Here is a 22,738-nt window from a genome sequence, read left to right as displayed (position 1 = left end):
CAGTAAGAATCACTGTCTTGGGGAGTAGGAATTACTCTTTTGGAGATTTCCATACCCTAAAAGGCTGGTAGTAAAAATTACAACTATTACCTTTAGATAAAAATCACAAGCAGAATATCCTATTACGCTTTTCTTCTCTTTCCCTTTGCATTATACATTTCTTATCTTTTTCTGCAAACTCATTTTCTAGTGTGCTTTAAGCAGGCTCTTGGGAGTTGCTGGCCACAGCCTGTTAACAATGAGGGAATAGAGCTGTGAGGAACCAGCCAAATGGTGGCAGTGTACATCAGTTCAGTTGCAAGAGGAGGATGGGGGTGGGTCATACCTGTGGACCTGGAAGAAGCGATGCCTGAAGGAAAGACCAGAAATTTACCTGGTCTGGAGCTCAACACAGCTATGGAAAGAGCATATATCATTAGTTACTCATATTGCTTGAAATGGGGTCCTATTTAATGGCAAAAAAGAATATTTTCCACTCAGCAAGAAGATCTGTCCTATTTCTCCCCTGCTCAGCAAATGAACTTAGAAAATATTAACTCCAAAGAGTGAGAAGTCCCATGATTAATTCTTTTATACCCTCCATGTCTGGGGAGCTGTGCCCCAGTTGCACTCCACACACTCTCTGGCCCTGGTGCAGTGTAACTCAGATGTCCTGAGCAGAGTGGTCAGCACAACTCAGAAGGTGCAAAGATTTCTCAATAGTTTGAGAGGAAATTACTGGTTTAAGTCACAAAGCATGCATACAAGAAAATGAAACTATAGATATGCACCTTAGAACTTTCATTTGCAAAAGGAACTGTCTTTTGCAGTCCTGAAGAAAGGACCTGTTCATAATTTCTCCTAGGATCATAAAGCAGGCAACAGATTTTATTACCCCTGTAACTAATTTGAACATTAACAAATCAAAAATGTTGAGAGAAAATGCAGCTGGTGAGCACTGTCATAACTGTTATCAGGAGAGTCTCAACTCCCTCATAGGCACTGCTTTGCTCTCTTGATGAAATGGCACTCCATTAATGCATATAGATTAGGGCATTTGCACTTGCTGATCAGAGAAACTGGTTAAGTAGTTTACCTGCTTTGTTTCTTTCTGTGCAAAGACATGCTTGGGGACTAGTCTTACTGAAAACAGGGTAACTCTGAATCGAGTCATCAGTGCTGGAAGAGACATTCAAGATCATTTAGTCCAACTGTCAACCCAGCACTACTGCTGGTAATCTCTAAACTACTCAACTTCACTCACCACCAGATCCAGATGCCTCTTGAACACCTCCAGGGATGGTGACTCCACCACCTCCATGGGCAACCTGTTCCAGTGCTTGACCACCCTAACAGTGAAAATATTGTTTCTAATATCTAACCTAAATATCCTGTCTCAGTTTCAGGCCATTTCCTCTTGTCCTCTCACTGCAGGCATAGTTGAAAATACTGGACCCTACCTTACTGACAAGCTCCTTTCAGGCAGTTGTAGAGGGCAGTGAGATTCCCCTGAGCCTCCACTTCTCCAGGATAAACACCCTCAGATCCCTCAGGTGTTTCTCAGAAGACATGATCTTTAGATGCCTCATGAGCCTTGTTGTCCTTCAGCTTTTTGAGGCTAAAAACTGGACACAGCACTCGAGGTATGGCCTCAGCAGTGCCCAGCACAGGGGGACAATCCCTGCCCTGCTCCTGCTGTCCACACCATTGCTGACCCAGGCCAGGATGCCATTGGCCTTCTTGGCCCCCTGGGCACAGCCTGGCTCATGTTCAGTCGCTGTCACCAGCACCCCCAGGTCCCTTGCTGCTGAACTCTTAAGCCACTCCTGCTCAGGCCTGTAGGGCTGCATGGGGTTTGAAAATGTTTTTTCCAACCACAAATGCACTTTTTAAAGCACTTTAAGGTACTTAGAAAACAACACTTACCACATTGTTTTCCACTTAGATGACCTTTTCCTGTTTTATTACAAAGCATGTACAAGTGTGAAATGAAAGAATAGGAACCAGAGTTTCTCATGACTACTCACTCTGCCTCTCTAAACCAGGACTGCTCTTCTAGAAGCAGCCATGTTTCCTTTACTACCATAAGTATAACCAGAAGCACCAGCATCAAGAAGCCTCATCAAGGGGAGTAAAACAAAATTCTGATTTTTCAAAACTAGATATGTTTTATGCAAGTGTATTGGATGATTTCCCTCATACATCTCAATTATCAGTTGGGTATTATTTGGAATACTGATTGTGACTCTCTGTCACTACTTGAAAAATAAGTGAAAACTGTCCATGTCCCTTTAAGTCAGTAGTTGACTGAATCTGTGAGTCTTAATGCTAACAGTAATGAGATAACTAAGAAAAATCAGGAAGCTTCTAGTGGTAGAATACAAGAATATAAATATATAAACCAGACACAGGGGACACAATATTTTTCATAAACTTGAGTTGACATATCTAAAAAGAGCAATAGCTCTTTTAGCACACCAGCTCTTCTGAAAGTCAAAAACAGAAGCAGAAACTTTTGAAGCTAAATGCAGGCTTCGATACGAGAAACCTCACAGTTCACTGTGAAGGTCACTGCTATACATTCACTGAAGGAAGTGATCTGCTTTACTTGAAATGAGAGTTAAAATTAGCTCAGACCCATCTTAAAAATCCAATAATCCATGTTGTAGGCTGAGCTATCACATCCTGTTTCTAAACTTGTATTTGCAATGTTTTACTTCCTTTCCAAAGGCTCACCCAAAGTTCTGGCTTTGTTTGCATTTGTTAAATATGATCGCTTGTAGGGTTTTTTTCCACTGATTAGGAGCTTTACTCAAGGTACAGACTTCCCTATTTTAAGAAGAAGACGTCCAATAACTGCCTGAGGTCTCTGGTCATTGGTGGACCATACAGCTAAACACAGGGAAAGAAAAGTATGGCACTGGCCTACCTACCTCCCCTGGGTGGCTGATGTTAACAATAGCTTTAATCAGAAAAGCATGCTGGAATGAAAGGATCAAAGTGAGTCGCTGAAAAAAATCTAGTGAGGATTTTCACTTTCACATCTAGCTATTTAGGGCACCCTTTTTACTCATCTTTTCTTTTATCCATTCTGTCTTAAATATCACCTGCTCTCATTTCTATTCTTAAAGAGGCCAGCAGACAAGACTTTATATGTCTCTGTTTCCTAGACCCTAACTTTCTTTAGAGGCCATTGATCAGTGTGTGACCTATTTTCATTTGGCACACTGACTTTACTAATGACATGCTTCAGCTCTTCAGATCAGCAGTCAGGACAAGTGTAACTCCAATAAACTAAGTTTAGTGCCAGCTACTTTTAAATATTTACATAAATGTAGAAAGTGCTTTTGCCTGGAAAAAACTGGAGATATCAATATACAACACAAGGTAAGAAACACAAAAAGCTTCTGATGTAAGACAGAAAAGAGCTTATTGAAAACTGTGGTTCTCAGCTCTCCACAAAATCTCTGAATACATGCCTCTGTCATGTCAAAAACTTTGATTGTAACACATGGTGTTAAGCCTCCATACTGCATTTTTTTTTATTCTTACTGTTTTTATCTTAGAACAGTGCATAGAAGAAATCTATGAAAGATAATAATTGTTAATTTAGTTTAATAAAATCCCAATGAGAAAGAGAGGACAGGATGTCCTTCTTTCCCACACGAGTCGGTTCCTTCACTTGCCTCTGACAAGGGCAGCTTTCAGCACACTTTTTCTTCCTGAGCAGAGTCTATTCTGCTCTATTAAATATTGCTTTTGGCATGTCTTGCTTTGGTAGGAATGAGCTCCTCTCATACCTACAGTGCTCATAGGGAGGGTTGGCTTATATTCAATTGTGTAGTAACTCATTTTTCTGTAAACCCTCAACTCTCCTATCTTCAACTCTAATTTCCCAGAGTTTCTCTATATCCAAGCATTATTAAGACATGTATCACTGTCTTGCTCTGTTTGAACATTAGCTCCAACTGTTGAGGATTAGGAATAATGACTGGTACTCCTGTTTGTCAGAAGATTTGATTCTTTGTATCTGTTTTGTTCTACAATCTTAGTTAATTACAAAAAATAAGACAAGAGAAGTTTACAATCTCATAACTGTTCTCCTCTCTTGTGCTTCGTGTTTATAATACGTAGTCAGAAGTGGCCTCTACATGTCTAGTTACTGGCAGCGTGTGGGTAAAAACCAGGTATGGTTGTTCTGGATAGAAGAGGGTGTCATAAGACAGATAACCTATGACATAGGCTCTTGCATTATATATCTCATAACCCTGTTTCTGTGTTGTCTGTGTTATCTGAGCTCTAGTAACACTAACTTCTGCCATTAGAACTGACTTCCTTCAGGAAGCTGCTATTCCATCCATAGAAAGAAAATAAACACTTAGCCTAATTGGTAAGCAACTCTCCTGTACTGTATCCTGCAGTACTTGAAGACTGAAATTGGAAAGGGGAAGGGAGATCAGGAAGGGAAACATACTGACTAAAGTATTGACCTCTTTGTTCTGTTTAGAGGATTTTGACTGCCCTTTGGCATTATTTCCTTTAACAAGGAGGTTTTATGTGTAAGATATTTGGGCACTGAAAAGCGCTAAATTAAAAAAAAAAAAAAAAAAAAAAAAAAAAAAGCCAACACAAAAGATTCTAGACAGTTCTTTTAGGGCACAAAACACTACTCCAATTGTTCCTCAGGTTTGAAGCTTAGTGTCTTTAATACTGGGCATGAAGCTTTACCATCACACAGATCTTTGTTCCTTCTGCATGATCAATGCAGTTGCATAATGTGCCTAGCAGTCATTTATAAAGGAGGCAGGCTAATTCCCCACAGCAACCCCATCACCAGCATGCGGTATCTCAGGTCCTAGACTCACAAAGTTTCAAGAACCTTAAATGGGACCAAAAATCACCAGAAGCTGTGGCAGCTTCTGAAAAGAGATGCTGGTAGCAGACCGAGTGGCTACAGTGCCAGGATGTCTGCCTAAATGTCTGGACAGATAGTCTTTAACTAAGCAAGCACTTTGGAGCATTCACATTGCAGAAAAAGCCAGAATGACTGTGATTCCTACAGGACACTACATGAAATATTTGCATGTGTTTGTGGTCATTAGGTTTTACAGTTTCTTATGGAAAGTTAATACAGTTGGCACTCTTTTCTCCTCAGTGCATTTAAAGGTGGCAAATAGTGGCCACAGAAGGAAATTGAAGGAAGTTATATATCTGAGTGTTTCTCTTTTAAAACCTTTAAAGGCTAAAGCTTTAGAGTCTTTATTTTTGCAGTACTCAACTTTGAGGTTAGTATAATCTTCGTTTCATCTGGCATTTTCAAGAAAAACAAGTAAAGCTGTGAAAAAAAACAAAATGAGAAAAATAACCATGTGCAAACCTGTGGTCTGACTTCACTTTTAGAAGCAGCTGCTATATGAAAGTGTTACTTTCTGCAGGGGCACTTTCTGAGGGCAGTGCCTGAAATAAAGCTGTGTTACATTATTCAACCAAGGCAGCACAGGGGAAGAATGAGAGAGTAGTGAGGGTTAAGAGGAAGAGGAGTCTCTTTGACATTGTCTTCACTTGACACTGAAACTGGGCCAGAGCTATATTGTTTTCATACTCTGTCATATATACTGGGGGAACACCTTTCAGAGCCATCCATCAATCTTGACCATGTAAAAATGCATTAAATTCAAAGAAATAAGAGTTTTGTGTCTTTAGGGACCAAATACAGGATCCTATAACTACCACAACTGCAAGCCTGTCTTCCCCAGGAAACTTACACTGACTAGGCAGGGAGGGAACAAACCTTGGCACCACCCCAGAAAGAACTAAAAGCTAGCACAGCCTGTGTGACTGCTGCCCTAAACACGCTCTTCTTTCCCTGAGAGATCTTTCTGGGAAAACATAAGATTGCCTGAAGCTCTTGGTAGTCTGCCTGATTTTTAATTAGTAGATCACTTCAAACAAAACTGCAGAAGAATTCAGGTCTTTGGAAACACTGCCAAGCTTCAAACAAAGAAAATTAAAATACATGAATTATAGCAGAAACAAGTGCTTTGCAGCACCTCTGCAATGATTTAAGGAGAGCAAATGGTATCATTTCCTGTGAACAAGAACAATCTTCCTGCAAGGGAAGTGACAGGCTGAAACTGCATGGCAGCATCAGCGCAAATGTTTAATTCTATACTTATACCAGCTTTTGTGTGTTCTATAATTTATTTTTTAAGGATGCTTATACTAGAAAATTTATTAATAGAAATTAATACTTTACTGGAAACACAAAAACTAGTGCCCTGGAGAACAGGGGAAGCGTGGAAAACAAAAACAGAGAACATATAGAACCCATATGGGGTGGTGAGAAAAAGACTGCTGTAGAACTGAAAATTAATAGGGTAAGTTAGGTAATTGTCCTCGGGTGACTTTAAGATGCCTGTATCCCCAGCTGTCTGTTCTGTTAATGCTGGATATCAAGCTCTGCACCTTTCAGGCTGGTTCTGAGAGCCAAGGGGGAAAGGACACGGGGTTTGTTTGCAGACCCTGCACTCGCTGCCCCGCGCTCTCCCTCGGGCTGCGCTGTCTGCAGGACAGCGGGCACAGCTCTCCTCGGCTTTTAGCGAGTCTTCAACTCGCTGAGGCAGAGAAGCTCCCCTAACTGTGGTTTTTCTTCTCCTTGGAGCTGTTCAGCCCGGAAAAACACCAGGAGCTCAGACCTGTGGCCCAGCAGGGCCCAGGACGTGGCATTTCCCAGCACAGGAGGGGCTGAGGAGAGAGTGAGTGAGCCGAGCTACACCCCACGACAAGGACTGTCTGAATTTGCCATTCTTCAGAACAATAAAAAGTTCTACTGTTTAATATTATTATTTTTTTTTTCAGGTTTGTAACATAAAAAAACTGTTTTACTTGTTAAATAAACAGTTTTTTCCACTTTTCTGCAAAGAAATCTTTCCCAAACTGGTAGAAGGGAGGAGCCACTTGAATTTGCTTTCCAAAAACAAACCCATTTGGAAGCTTCCTCCCACATTTGCACTACATCAAGACAGTAATAAACCAAGAAGCTAAACAAGACTTAGTCAATCCATTAAGACTAAAGTGAAGCAAGGTTACCAGCAGACTCAAGACAAGTCACAACCATCATGAAGAACTTTGTGTAAAAGCCCCAATTTTAATAGCACATTTTCTATGGGGTGATGTTCTAGAAGTAAGCTTTTTGTGTATGTTGATACGTATTCCAGCAAAAAACGCTGTTTATGGAATTCATTCACTTGTCCCATCTTTAAGTAGACACTTCTTTTAGGACAGTCTGCCATAACCTCACTTCAACAGCTGAGGGCACTCCACGACCAGCTAAATGAACACGGTCTACCAAAAGCTAACCTGAGGCACGAGAGCTATCAGCTAACCTGATAGCAGAAATCAAATGATGAGGCTAGGTAAAAGGTCAGGGCTGCCTGCCAAACCAGTGTTGGCTGCCACTCGAGTCCAATATGAGTTGTGTGTTTACCTATAGGAGCATACTGAATTGGCTTAGATTGGCATACTGGGTAGGGAAAATCATACTAATGGCAGCAAATAATCAGAAAGTTCAGTTGAGAGTCAGTCTGAAAGCCACATATATGGTGTTGGTCCTGATTTCATATAAAGCTTTGGTCTCCCTGGAAAATCACGGTCACGAACACAGTGACAAAGCTCTGTAATATTCATGAACTTGGACATCCAAGATTCAATGATACTTCTTTTTGGAAATTTAAGTCTCTGAAGTCACCTCACTCTTTAAGTCACCTCACTTTCATAATGTTAAGCTAAGAATAAGCAGTTCCTGACAAGACCTTCTTCCCACAAGCCTGTAATCAGACAGCTTCTGACTGTCAAATTCCCATTCCTCATCCAAATCTGAAGGGATTTATGCACACCCAGTCTTCCCAGACCCTCAGTAATATGGCTTTTATGAACAGCTGTATATTTGTGTCAAAATGCAGGAATAAGTGATTGCTTCTTTTTCTAGAGACAGAGACAGAAGGAGTGCCTGCGGCCTTATTTTGGGCTAGGTTCGCCCTGTTTCTTGGCAGGGAAACTGTAATGCTGTATACTGATTTGGCTACAGAGCTGTGGCTACCTTAGCCAGCTTGCAAATAAGCTTCTTGCACAGGCTGCAGGTATATTTGAGTATTTTCCTCGTGTAATTTGGAAGAAAAAGTTGGAGATTACAGAGCACAGTCTAGGATGGCTTTCCCTTGCAAGATATAAAAAGGTTGGTTTCAAACACTTACTGTAATGTTATTTTATCCAAGAGATCACCTTTAGAAGAAAGCAAGATTTATAAACCTTACAAAAAATAGTATGGTAGACTTGGCACCTTGAGATAAGTGTTAGGTAAATGCTCCCTATGCAAAAGTGGGAGAATCAGTCTTTAAATAATCGCGGCATGGGACAGCCCGGCAGCCTTGTGGCCTTTTGTAACTCAGAGGGAACACAGCTTAAATACTTCGTTTCACTAAAGTAGGTGAGAACAATTTGTGCCAGTCCTGCTAACCAGAATACTTAGTGTATCTAGTTTTAACTGTGTGTCCTCTTAAAGCCAAGCTTAACAATCTTCCCTAAACCTTTACCAGACAAAGCTCGTTTTTCCTAAATTTGTTTTTTACCACGTGCAGTACCACTTCTTTCCAGAGGAGGGGAAACGTGTACTTCTATTCTGCCTATCTCTTTCTTCAAAAGCCTTTCAGCGCAGCAGACCAGAGCAATGTACTGACACTAAACAAAGCATAGAGAAATCACGTTTATTATTCGTAACTTATTTTGAAAAAACGGGAAATCTGGAGAAAGATAAGGTTATATAAGGGCAAAAATTTTTGTCTAGGAAGTCAATACCTGTAAGACAAAGGGCTGAGGGGGCACAGGACTGAACAGTGTCTGTGTATCCCAATTTTTTCTTCTTTTTATTTTAACTCTACCTCTATGGTTAATGATTAATAATACTAATGTGACTTGACTAAGTCTTGCAGAGTGAGTTAGGAAGGCGCTTGAATGCAGCAGCATATGTCCATTAAAAATCTGCAGATGGGCAGAAGAAGAGTGTACACAGTCGAGTATATTTAACACTTGAGCACTGCTACCTTCATAAAGCAATAACTATGGAGAGAAACAAATAAACAAATATTATTGTTCGACACTTTTTCTGGTTTTGACTGGAGGGCCTTTGTGTATTCTATTAAGGCATGCATCCTGCTGTTGACATCTGAAAATAAGTATATTCTGTTATTTTAAGATGTGAAATGATATATTTTTAGGGACTGACACTGAAATAACACACATGGTTACATGCTCTGGGAGTCGTTCCTACTAAAACAACTAGCCTTTGATTTTTACCAGTATTCTGTCTGCCAACAAGCAAATACTACTTCAGAAATGTGTAACACACTAAGAAAATGATGAATTTTGGCATTCTTATATCTTCAGAATGGAGAAATGAAAAACTGTTTCATATTTCAATATTTTTCTCCCGGACCATGCTTCACTTTTTAGCAATTGTACAGCGGCCCTATACTAGAGTTGCCTTCAGGTGCCTTCCAATTTCATTTATTTGATGTTTATGAAGAGATTTTAGAGCCGACTGTTGTCAGACAGCTGCGGGGGGTGTCCCTAGGCGAGGGCTCTCCTTGCAAAGGGAGGGATATGGCAGGAGAGGGAATGCCCCCCCTCGGCAGCGGAGCGTTCACGCCAATGATTTGCACCACCTGAGCAAGCCCATGGGCCTCAGCTCCATGCTGGCCCCGTCTCCCCGCAGTGGCGGAGCCGCTTTGGCACAGGCGGGACAGCCCCCTTCCCTTCCTCACGTGCGGCGACAGGCACGCGTCACGGGGCCGCTCCTGAGGCCACAGCCCGGGTCGTCCATCGCCACCCCGCACGCAGAACTCCTCCAGCCAGGAAAACACATCTTAGGCTCAGCTCTCTTTGTCGAGCTCCCACTGGGGACGGGAGCAGCCAGAGCAGCGTCCGCCGCTGTACGGGGACAGCAGAGTGGTCCAGCCCCGGCGCTCCGCTCTCCCCCCCGCACAGCGCGGCCGGGAGCACAGCACAGGGCACCCGGCGCTGCGCGGGGCGGGCCGAGCCGGGAGGGCGGAGCGGATCCCGGGGAGCCGCCCCCAGCCTTGGGGCGGAGCCGCCTCCCGCCTTATAAAGGGCGAGCCGGGGCGCCGCTCGGAGTCGCGAGCAGAGCGGGTGGAAGGGTCGGGCTGGTGCAGCAGGACGGAGGAGGGCAGGCAGGACGGAGACGGGAGGGCGCGGTGATGGAGCTGCTACGGACTATCGCCCACCCACCGGGCGGCGGCGGTGCCAAGTGCTGCGAGGCGGCGGCGGGCAGAGCGGCCGGCGGCGAGTCGCGCAGGAAGAAGGCGGAGGAGCCGCCGCACCAGCAGCCGCACCAGCACGGCCACCCCGCCGCCGAGGTCTCCCGGATTATAACCGACCCCACGACGGGGAAGCGCTACTGCCGCGGCAAGGTGCTCGGAAAGGTAATGGCCGCGGCGACGGGCGGTGTGCCCAGCTCGCCGCTCCTCTCGGCGGAGCGCGGCCGCCGGGCGCTGCCCCCGCGGGGCTGCGTTCCCCGGGGAGCGCCGCGCTGCCGCCCGCGACCTGCCCAGCGCCGCCCGGCCAGGCCAGGTGCGGCGGGTCCGAGCGCCCGGACTGCCCCGGAATCGTGCCTCCGGCTCGGGCGAGCCCGCGGGAATGGCTCAGGCGTTGCATGCGGGGAGTGGGGAGCGCGAGCTTTCCGACAGGCGATGAACCCAGGACCCGTCCTTAGAAAATTGCCCTTTGCCAAGGAAGTTGCGCTTCTTGACTAATACATGAGCTGGTGAATGACTAAATGCGGGGCCGCATTTATACCTGCTCTAATTGCCTTTTTCTCCTATGTCTCTCTAGGGTGGATTTGCCAAGTGTTACGAGATGACAGATTTGACAACAAATAAAGTTTATGCTGCGAAAATCATTCCTCACAGCAGAGTAGCAAAACCTCATCAAAGGGAGAAGGTATGCATGCGTGATTTTTTTTTTTTTTTTTTTTTCTTTCCCAGTCGAACTCTTTGTGTGCTGGGTTGCCTATCCCTTTCCCTGAAATGGTTCTGGTAGAGCTGTCTGCTCAGCCTTGTGGAAGTAAGGCTGACAACACCTTTTTTCTTTCCCACTATCTTGTCTTTTCAGATTGATAAAGAGATTGAGCTGCACAGAATGCTTAATCACAGACATATTGTGCAGTTTTACCACTACTTTGAAGACAGAGAGAATATTTACATTCTTCTGGAATACTGCAGTAGAAGGGTGAGCATCAACGGGAAGAAATCCAGTATTTACTTACCTGAAATATGCAACTAATTTGTATGTGTGATGTGTAAAAGTTATTTTTTGTGGCTTTAGTTTTTGTTTCTGTACGTACTCATTTACTTTTGCTTAAGGTGAATCTTTTGCATGAATTGCCAGTGACATTTCTGCATTTGTTTTTCCTCTGCAGTCAATGGCTCACATCTTAAAAGCGAGGAAGGTATTGACAGAACCAGAAGTACGATACTACCTCAGGCAAATTGTGTCAGGGCTAAAGTATCTTCATGAACAGGAAATCTTACACAGGGATCTTAAACTAGGTAAGTTCTCCGGATTGCCAGTTTTAAAACACACTCCTCCAGCCTTGTCAGCATTGTACCACTTTATCCTTGTATGGCTATAGTTTGTTTAGTAGAATCAGCTTAGTCTGTCTTTACAGTGGAAACTCATAGTGCTTAAGGGATGACATTAAGCATTCCTAATTAAAAAAAAAAAAAAAAATCTTGCCGAGCTTCTGGCTCTGAACAAAGTATGACTCAGCACCTGTGGTAAATGCATTCCTACCTTGCCAGAGATGGACTTACTGGAATTTCTTTGTCTGCCAGGTAACTTCTTCATCAATGAGAACATGGAACTGAAGCTGGGTGACTTTGGCTTGGCAGCTAGGCTGGAACCACTGGAGCACAGGAGGAGGTAGGAGCATCAAAAATTCATGGTCCAGTAGTAAATGAAACTCAATTAATAGGAAAATGAGAAGTCATGTTCCATAGCAAATGCTAGTTACTGCCCCTCCAGTATCAGGAAGACAAAATGAAAAAACATCTGTGCTATCAAAGGCTCCTGTGGCTCGTCTTTAGATGTCTCAATTTCTTGTCTGAACTTGAGAGGAAAACCTGCTGTATGAAACATAGCTCTTTTTGAAATACTAACCAGTTCTGTGGTGTCTTTGATTTTTCAGAACAATATGTGGCACACCAAATTACCTCTCTCCTGAAGTCCTCAACAAACAAGGGCACGGCTGTGAATCTGATATATGGGCCTTAGGCTGTGTAATGTAAGTACTTCCTTGCCTTTGTAATGGAATATATCTATCGCTGGCTTAGTTTTTTGAGAGTTCAAAGGGGATGCAGTATTGCATCCATTTACAGCCTTTTGTACACGTTGTAGCTGAAATGCAGAAATTCTTTATGTTCAATGATAGACAGTGTCTTTTTTTGCAGCTGTAGGCACAAGTACAGTGGGTGTGTAAAATAAAATAATTTTGCTTTGCCTTTAAACAGGTATACAATGCTGTTGGGAAGACCCCCGTTTGAGACTACAAATCTTAAAGAAACATACAGATGTATTAGGGAAGCAAGATACAGCCTGCCTTCATCTCTCTTGGCACCTGCAAAACACTTAATAGCTAGCATGTTGTCAAAAAATCCTGAAGATCGGCCTAGTTTAGATGAAATAATTCGACATGAGTTCTTCTTACAGGTTTGTACTGGCTGCTATCAGTGTTGTAAAAAACCACTCTGGACAAAAATGCACTCTGTAGTCTAAAATTTTTTTTGTGTTGCATTTCCACAGGGCTTTACACCTGATAGACTTTCTGCAAGCTGTTGCCACACCGTCCCTGATTTCCATTTGTCAAGTCCTGCTAAAAATTTCTTCAAAAAAGCAGCTGCTGCCCTCTTTGGGGGTAAAAAGGATAAGGCCAGATACTTCGACACACATAGTAAGTTCAAGCATAGTTACAGTCCATTTGTCTCTATTGCATCAGTTTCATATTAGTGTGCACCTGTGGGATAGCAACAGAACATTTATATCTCTCTCAGCTTTCCTGGATTGGTTTTGACTTTTTTCTTGATAAGTATGGATTGTAGCCTGCCCACCTATGCCAGCTTACATATGTGAATGCTTTTTACAGCATCCATATCTATATTGGTCATCTGTTAGTTTGTAATGTCTATTGAAATTTAGTCTCTCAAGTGGTTTGTGTATAATAGCACTGTTTCTCTGGGAGCCTATGGCAGGCTTAGAAGAAGCTGCTGGAGAGATACAATGTGTTTTCTGCAGCTAACTTGTTCTGCTTTCTGTTCCAGATTCAGAGTTCAATATTTTTATTCTGTATTGCAGACAGGCTAGCTAAAGAAGATGAAGAAATCTACAAGCTCAGACATGATTTGAAGAAGACATCGATAACCCAGCAGGCCCCCAAACACAAGACGGATGAGGTATATGCAAGAGCAGTTCAATTCAAATCCAGTAACAATTGGGTGGAGTAGCTATAATTAAATTATATTTGACTTGGATATCAGAACTGGTGCTGTACACAGCATAATCAAGCTTAAATGATTAGCAGAGTTGCTTTAAGAGGGCTTAAACAAGCATCAAAAAGGTATGGTAGCGTTTGTAGGGAGACTATAAATTTTGGCTTTTGAGTAATTATAGTATCTACCTAGACTCCATTGTTGTGTGTGTGTTAACTTGTCTGCCAGGTGCTATTTCTCAATATTCAAAATACAGGGCTTCAGTTCATGATTAACTAGGGCTTCTTCAAATAATTTGCTGAAATCTATCTTCTACTATTTGGTGTTCAGACCTGCACACAGCTGCTCTCTTCCTAGGGCAGGAAAGCAGACAACTGATTAATACCCTGTGTGATGCAAATTGAAGATCTAAAGAATAGAAAGACCTGGTGTGCTGCTCTAAGCTCAGCTCTTTGTACTTTGTAATCTTTGCACATGAATACTAGTTTCCCTAGAATTTATCATTTGTTGAGAAACAGGAGAGCCATGCAAAACTTGTATATAAGCCTTGGCTTGTGTTTTGTTTGATGTTTACATGTCTGACATCTCTTCTAGGAGATTCAGCCTCTCATCACGACAGTGGTGAAGCCGGGAGCATTGCCAGAAACTAAGCAGATTGGAGACTCCATTCGGATGATAGTCAGAGGAACTTTGGGAAGCTGCAGCAGTAGCAGTGAATGTAAGTGCAGCAAAATGCGATCTCTAAGTCTGAAAGCTTGAAACAAGCATCTGCATTAATCCTCTTATCCAATATTTTTGAAAAATTTAAATTAAAAAGTCATTAAGGGTAGATTTCTTAAAATTGAGGTAACTGAAAGGTTTAGAGTGAAAATTATCTTTTTATGTTCTCTTGTCATTCTAATAATCCTTCCTTTTCAGGCTTGGAAGACAGTACCATGGGAAGTGTTGCTGATACAGTTGCAAGAGTATTGAGAGGATGTCTGGAGAACATGCCAGAAGCAGACAGCAATCCCAAAGAACAGCTGACAGCATCCTTCCAGTGGGTTACAAAATGGGTGGACTACTCCAACAAGTATGGCTTTGGATACCAGCTGTCAGATCACACTGTTGGTGTCCTCTTCAACAATGGGGCACATATGAGTCTTCTGCCAGACAAAAAGTAAGAATCATTTACAAAGCCAACAACTCACTAAGGCAGTTTAAACATGAAAAACTTGTTTTTCATCAGTAACCTTCTTATTTTCTTTTTTTCTCTTTCAGGACAGTGCACTACTATGCTGAGCTAGGCCAGTGCTCTGTCTTCTCAGCCACAGAAGCTCCTGAACAGTTCATTAGCCAAGTAACTGTACTGAAGTATTTCTCTCACTATATGGAGGAGAACCTCATGGATGTAAGTTCAGCACCTCAGGGTCTTGGGCTGTAAAAATACACTAAATGTGAACTGAGTGCTGAATACAGTCTGTTTCCTTTCCTAGGGAGGAGACTTGCCCAGTCTAACAGATGTACGCAGGCCCAGGCTTTACCTCTTACAGTGGCTCAAATCTGATAAAGCATTAATGATGCTCTTCAATGATGGCACGTTTCAAGTAAGTGTGGTAGCATCACCAGAGAAAATGTCTTAAAATAATTTATTGGAATAAAACTTGCTAGTCTCAAAAACTGAGAGGAGAAAGTAGACTAACAGCATTTGATTTCTCTTTTACAGGTGAACTTCTACCATGATCACACAAAAGTCATAATTTGCAATCAGAGTGAGGAATACCTCCTTACCTACATAAATGAAGACAGGATATCCACGACGTTTCGTTTGACAACTCTTCTGGTTTCTGGATGTTCACTGGAACTAAAACACAGAATGGAATATGCTCTGAACATGCTGCTGCAGCGCTGTAACTGAAGGAACTAACTCTGTTAAACCAAATGGACTCTCTTGTTCACTGTGAATCTACAGTGGAGATGGTGGAGCAACTAGTATGTTGATGATGGATGTGTGGTGGTACGAAAACTGGACTGTCCAAGTGTGCTGGGCACACATCTATTAGAAGCCTAAACCTACTTGCTGGACTAAAATGTTGTGACAAGGAGTTCTTCGGATCATAGTTTTCCTTGCTTCATGTGTGTTAAAGATATATTTGACTTGAACTCGGAGCAGAATGTGTCTGTTTGCTCTGTAAGAGAGCAGCTCTGATGGAGTTAAACTGTGAATACACGTCTGGAAAGGGAGGGAAGGGAGAGCTCCGTTGTTGGGGATAATTGTAACAAGCAGCTTCTGGTTGCTTAACTGTGAACTATGGCCATACTGTTTTTTTCCTTATTTTTCAAAAATACCCACACTTGTGGCTGGCAAAGTGCATTCCTTGTTAATTTTTTTTAATTTATTACAGCCTAAAGTGAAGTATTTATTACTCTTTTTTTTTTTTTTTTTTTTTTTTTTTTTGGACCTTGGCATTTTAAATATAAATCTGTTGGCAATAAATAATGGAAATCTGAAGTATCATTCTCTACTCTTTCTCCAGTACAACTGAGCTTGCTTTACTTTGCGTTACAAAAGATCTTGCAGATTTGCTTTCTATGTGCTATTTTTAAAGTCTGCAACAGGTCTGGATATGAGGGGTAGGCAGGTTTCTCTGTGTCTATGCCCGCCTGCAGTCACAAACACCAACACAATTATTGTGAACTATAGCTGCAATCCTAAAACAACTGCTCATGGAGCCTACAGCCTTAGGATGTAAGTCTGGCCACATAATTATTGTCCTAAGGGCTTAAAACAAATGTCTGGGTCTCTTCAAGATACTACATACCAAACCTAATGTTTTACACTGACTAAAAAACAACTCTTCTGGATTGTATGTAGGAGACTGAAGGATAAGGAGCTGCTTACTGTGAAAGCATTGCTCTTATCAAAGGCCTGAGTATCCTGATACCTTAACAGCAGAATTAATTGACCATGCCTATCACTTCCCCTCCACTGCACTTTATTTTGTTACTTTCTACTCTTGGTTAAATGGCTACCCCAGTAAAATAAAATCAAAAGTGTGAAAAAGTTAAGGGTGACCTAGTGTCAACTCTTGCTTTACACAACTGCTACCTTTCGAAGACTACCACTGTTACTAAGACAAATTACAATTTATGGCATGCACTAAGTTTTCTGCAAAGCAGTTCAAAACAGCTGAGACTAACATAGGGATGGCCTGCTGCTTTCTGCAATCCTACTGCTTCTAAACATCCACTTACATGAGTAATGGCTTTCCAGAACTGAAAGCAGTACTATTTGTCAGTTAAAACCATATAAATAGGTGTGATTATGGAGAAATCATGGGCTCCAGGCAGGGGCAAATTGTCTCACTTTTGGACTGGGCTTGTTTCTCTTAGATATTGCATAGTCCTGGACCTGTATAAACACACAGCTGTCTTCAAGTAACTGTAATGATGCAACAGCAAGCAGTTCAATTGCTTACTTTACCTTTTGTTCCTATAACTGAATGAAGCCTTTTCTGAAAGACATCAATTGCTGTCAGTGTATCAATCACAGCAGCTGAATGTAAGGAACAGGCAGAGTAATAAAAGACAGACTAAACAAAGTACAGATGTCAATCTGAAATAGTGAGCAGAGTACTTATCGCTGGCTTGCTTCATCTTGCAGCAAGTGTGTCTGAGTGTGATTGGGTTTGCTGTATTGAATACTATGCATTAGGTAATATTTATTTACTTCTCAAGTCTAGACAGGAAGACTCAATTGAGTTCTTCAGATGGATTCATTAATGCAATTCTAGGCAGTTCAGTGAAGTTAAATACATGCTTGCTATAGTGAGCAGAATTCAGCTTCCCAGCTGTCTACTTTCTTCAAGGGATAATGGCTGACTTTATTCCTGAGAGGCCATGACTTGCCTAATTTTGCTGCACACATACAGCTGCTGTTGTGTTTTTTTCCCTAACAGAGTAAAATCTCCCCTTTTGTTTATGATACTAATAAACATATAGTTCATGTGAATTTCAAACACAAAATTTACTAGAGCTATAGTACTTCACATGGAAAAACCACTTTTTGTTCAACTGTGTGCTAGAGAAAGTGCAAACCTTTATTCAGCTGCTATGCCTTCTTTGGGTACCAAAATCATGCTTGTATGGCTGTAATTCAGGTTTGTGTAAGCAAATAAACCAGCTTTTAAAAGTGTATGTAAAGGCTCCAGGATGCTAGTTGTTTGTGGATGATTGAAATACACCTCGCTAAAATGAGTTAAGTGAATCAGCTATTTGTATGCAGTGTTTATGTTCAGTGGTTGCTAAATCCTTATGTATCGTTCTGTTTAGGGCAGCTTCTGCTCAGTGCAGCTTCTGCTATTTATCCTTACCTCACTTTTTTATTTTCATGTTTCAAAACAAGAGAGATGTTTAGATCAGGTTAAGGAGAAAAATGCTTTTCAAGGTACCTTTGTTCTAGTCTGTGAGCCCAAGGAGGGAAAGCCATTTTAAAATTCATAGTGTAAGAACTTCCATCAGGAACAAAGGTTCTGAAATTCTTCTGCAGGGTGGATCCTGTCTTAAATAAGATACTGTAGTGTCTTGGCTTTCTTTACTTAAACACCTAACTCTCTCTTGCAATTCTACATATAGGAAGATAAATATTAGAAAGGCATTTGTTCATATCTTCTGTATACCAAGTGTCATACCTTCTCTTGAAACATGTGGTCTGGATTTTTTGCTGATCTATTGCTCTATTCTCTTATATTGAAACCAAGAGAAAACAGTGTAAAAACTACTCTGGGAGTATATGTACTTAAAAGGAAATGAGAGGATGAAAAGATTAGGTGAAAGCACAAAGGTTTGTCAGGTATGAATGCTAGACCCAATGAAATAACATCAACAAGAAAGAACATCTGTTCTACTCTTATCAAAATATCTTTATAAAGTTTGAAAATATATTTTTGTGAGTATACATGCATACTTGTATGGCTCAGTGCACTAATATGCTGGTAGCAAACAAGTCAAGAAAATGATTCTAACAGTTCATGCTTCAGCATTAACAAAATGCATTACCCACTGATGCCAGTAGTAACTCAAGTATTCTAGGACATTCTGTAATCCTTTCCAGGGGTCTGAAATTATTCCATTCAATAAAGTTGTTTTATAAAAAACATGAGAAAAAAGAAAACAGTTTGGGTATATGCTACTTTGCAATATTGAATAAAGTCCCCAACATTCTCCAGGTTGCTTAGGAAACTAGAAAAATATTTTGTTACTTTAAAGCTATTTCATTACTTCTGAAAACAGTTATATCAGAGAATGATCATCATTCTCTGCCCATCAACAGCAGGTACTTTTGTGCCTGATTAAATGGATTCTAAATTTAAATTTGAAGTTTTTTAAAATTATAGGTTTTTATAGGTAATTATGAACTCTCAAGTAGATACATACCCAAGGAATCAACCAGAATAATGCATGGCATAGGCCATTACTTTTTTTTGGTTTGGTCTGGTTTTAAAATCTTTATGCCTTATGAACATCAATAGTGGCAGAATTATCTTTGATTGAATTGCTATAATGTTAGACTAGGACATACAAATTAAGAGGTTAAACTCCATTTAAATATACATTTATATACAAATATATATATATTTGGAAACAAATATCATGGATTGTCATAGTGTTTGGAAATTAGGATAATAGAAAGTAAAGATTTAGCCTCTGGGATTTATCCATATAAATTAGCTTAGGTATGGGAACACAATTGATTTGAAAGAGTCTGTTTTACTGGCTACACTTGAAACCATTGCACTTTTTCTTCTCTTCTGTGAAACCATAGGTTAAAAAAAAATAATTCTGTTGTACATAACAAATAGATGTGATCAGAACAGGAGTGAGCTATTATCCTGATTGACATTTTTGATACCCTTTCTTGCTTACTATTGGAAGAAAAGCCTTAATCTTTATGATGAAAACATATAAGGGTTGGTTAATGAAATTGACATGAGGCATTATTAGTACCAAACTGGCCCAGGTAAAGAGTTACTAAACACTTGTTCTTCAGAGTCAAAAAAAGCAATAAAGTATTTTTACAGTTACCTCCACTAAGGATTCTGAGTGGAAGACCTGAATGAACTCACCCAGCACTTTGGCAGTTTGTAGGCTGATGTCTTTTGTGGCAGGCCAGAAATGAAGACTAATCCATGCTCTGCCTTCCTTACATATATTCAATGATCATGAAAATGACTGCCCATTTTCTACTGATGGTTTCAGAAGTTACATAAAGGAAAAAGTGAATCGAACATTATCCACAAGTGAGTAGGTGGGTGCATGGGTGTCTCTCCATACACTGAGAATCTTAGGCAGAGGTGGACTTTTGTTTTGTCTTATTCCCCCATTATTTAAATGAGCTTATACCCAGCTCATTTAAATTGCTTATCTGGGTTTGAGATCTTTGAGGCTGATACCTTATCACACAACCAGGTCTTTCTAGACAAAGTGCTCCAAAGTGCTAAAGTAACACTATTACCCTTTAGAACCTGGTCATCTAGGACACCATTCTTGTGAAGCTTTATTCTGAAGGATTCAGTTCCCAGTATTTTGCATCAAATGATCACAACAGCAATGGCATGAACACTATGAATAAAAGAAGCTTTGAGGTCACCTTTTCAATCCTGTTGCCAACTCTAGAAGACCTCATCTCTCCTTGTCATTCCTCACTGGTTTCACAGACACAAGCATTAGAATCAAATTAATAGTAAACGCTGACAACTCATGAAAATTCTACACATGACATTTTATGCTCATAAAGTAGCCTCTGATTCATAGCTTATAAGATTTTTTTTCCCTTATTCATCATAATCAATAAATTTTAATGTAGCTTTATTGTTTTGGAATAGCCTTCACTGGAGGAATGAAAGTAACAAGGCTTTTGTAGTGGGATTCTGGATGCAGTGGATTAAGACTTCTGGTTCTGATGGTAGAAATGGGAAGCATAAAGTAGACTGTGGCCAAGGAGGAAAGTCAATGAGAGCAGAAGAAAGGAAGCAAGGTTATGCCATCAAAGCAAGTTTAATCTTCTATAGTAAGAAAAAAAAAAGCAATTTGCATATCATCCTCAAGGCCAGCTTCTCATGCCTACCATTGCATTAAGTCATGTATAGCTGCAGCAAAAGATGCATAAGAGGTGCAATAAGTGAGCAGAACAGGAAAGGCTGGACTTTTTAGGACAGGAAAATCCAAGGCAGTTGAGACAAGCTCATGGTAATTTAAATGCCTTGTATATATTAGCACATGCTACAACAGTTATGTTTGATGTTGCTTTACACAGAAAATTTTAAAAGCTAGCCTGATTTTCAGATGCCCTTACCTCTGTTAATAATGAGCATTGTGGAAATTAAAGTGGATGGCCTCTGCTTCCAATCAAGGTAAGATATCTCATAAAAGGACACAGAACACAATAGTGTAAGGCAGTGGTTGTGGAAAGAGGAGTGTACACAGAATGATTATAGGATTATTCAGTAGAATATGATGGTGTTTCTGTCTCTCTAAGCATTTGTACTGAACTCATCCTCACATCTGATCATCTCCATGTAATGTCAGTTCCTTCTTGTTGTTGTTAATTACAAATAATTAGAAGGTTAGCTAGGGAGGGTGAGTCATGGCACAAGGGTATGTGGGAACATGGGTTTACGGTGGGGTTCTGGAAAAAGTGAGGGAGCTCATGACGCCAGGAGGAAGGGAAGATGCTGGAGAGCCATGACTCGGGAGGGAGACCTGGGATGGAAACGTGAGGGAGGGATGGCTGGGGCAGCCGGTGGAGAGGATGTTTTGGGAGGCAGAGGCCCCATTTTGGAGTCTCTCCGGAGCAGACAGGTTGTGGAGGAAGCGGCAGCAGGCGCCCAGATGAGGCGAGGCGTGCAGCAGCCAGGCGGCCGGGCCGGACCCGGGCACAGCCAGGGCAGGCCTCGGGTGCCCTCGCAGCAGCACCTGCACTGGGGAGCCTCCATTTCACTCACCGCGGCCACAGGGACGAGGTCCATCACTGACCTGGGGAGGGAAGGGAATGGTCTTTGGTGCCCTCGCAGCAGCACCTGCGCTGGGGAGCCTCCATTTCACTCATCTCGGCCACAGGGACGAGGTCCATCACTGACCTGGGGAGGGAAGGGAATGGTCTTTGGTGCCCTCGCAGCAGCACCTGCGCTGGGGAGCCTCCATTTCACTCATCTCGGCCACAGGGACGGCGTCTGCGGGGAGGGGAAGGGAATCGTCTTTGAGGTAGAAAATAACAATTAGAAGCCACAGAGGATTCTTGCTCCATGATAATTGATCCATTATCAGCCGATAAAAGAGGACTAAGAGGGAGCTCATATTTTTGGAGCAAGGGAGTAGCTCCAGTGTTATCTCATGAGTTACATCACAGAAAAGTGTTTGAGGGAGGGTGAGATGACAGAGAAGATGGCCAGCATGCTCTGCTATTGTATGGACCAGGGCTGAAATACTGAGTGTTGTGACCAGAGGAAAAATAATAATAGGAATCTAGACAGAAAAAGAAAAGAGTCAAGTGCAGAAATCCAAAATCACAGAAGCAATAAAATGTGGCCAATATTAAATGGACCTGAGAAGAAATCGGAGGAAATTCAAGGACACTTGAACCCCGGTATCAGCGGCCTTTCCACATCTGTTGCCAGGATAGCCAAGAGGGCAACGCCAAAGTGGGTCAAATGGAGGATTAGCAGTGTGAAAGTGAAGGAAGGTGAAGCAGGCATCATACTCACTGGAGTGGAGCTGGACAGGTGAAAACAAAAGGCTTGCTGAGAGAGTGAATTCCCCTCCAGGTAATTCAGAAGACAAGGTGCTCTGTCAGGAGGCCACACACATTACACACAACACGCATCTCTGAGGTAATCAAATGTGAAGTAAGTGTTTAGAGAATTTTCACATTCTCAGTAAAAGAAAGGATTAACAATGATCTGATCCAGTTAGATTAGTGGTGCCAGCACTGAGGACCAGTATTGCAAGACAATGCATTACTCTTCTGAGTCACTGGTTTCGTTCTCACATGGGCCTTTATTAACTGCAAATCTTTACCTCCTGATGGTTGCCTCATGTGAAATGAGTTGGTGGCTCATTCCTGTTCATCCTGAGAAGGTATCCACGTTACAAAAATCATCACTGTTAATTACAAGCCATTTGCATTAATTGGTATCTTTGCTGGAAGTCTTCACAGGGAAGAAGTC

General features: G+C 41.7%; 1 protein-coding gene across 1 annotated transcript; it reads left to right on the top strand.

Moving 5' to 3' along the window:
- Positions 1-10,190: 10,190 nt before the first annotated feature.
- On the top strand, positions 10,191-16,026 carry PLK2 (polo like kinase 2). Its single transcript, XM_066339849.1, has 14 exons — positions 10,191-10,475; positions 10,885-10,992; positions 11,164-11,280; positions 11,471-11,600; positions 11,886-11,973; positions 12,239-12,334; positions 12,561-12,759; positions 12,853-13,000; positions 13,402-13,499; positions 14,130-14,253; positions 14,454-14,694; positions 14,796-14,925; positions 15,011-15,121; positions 15,241-16,026. The coding sequence occupies exons 1-14, from the start codon at positions 10,251-10,253 to the stop codon at positions 15,430-15,432; spliced, it is 2,007 nt and encodes a 668-aa protein (XP_066195946.1). The 5' UTR covers positions 10,191-10,250; the 3' UTR covers positions 15,433-16,026.
- Positions 16,027-22,738: the final 6,712 nt, after the last annotated feature.

This window comes from Sylvia atricapilla, chromosome Z (assembly GCF_009819655.1).
Source record: "Sylvia atricapilla isolate bSylAtr1 chromosome Z, bSylAtr1.pri, whole genome shotgun sequence".
Lineage (NCBI taxonomy): Eukaryota > Metazoa > Chordata > Aves > Passeriformes > Sylviidae > Sylvia > Sylvia atricapilla.
Note: the sequence above shows the minus strand (reverse complement) of the source record. Positions and strands in the feature narration are given on the sequence as shown.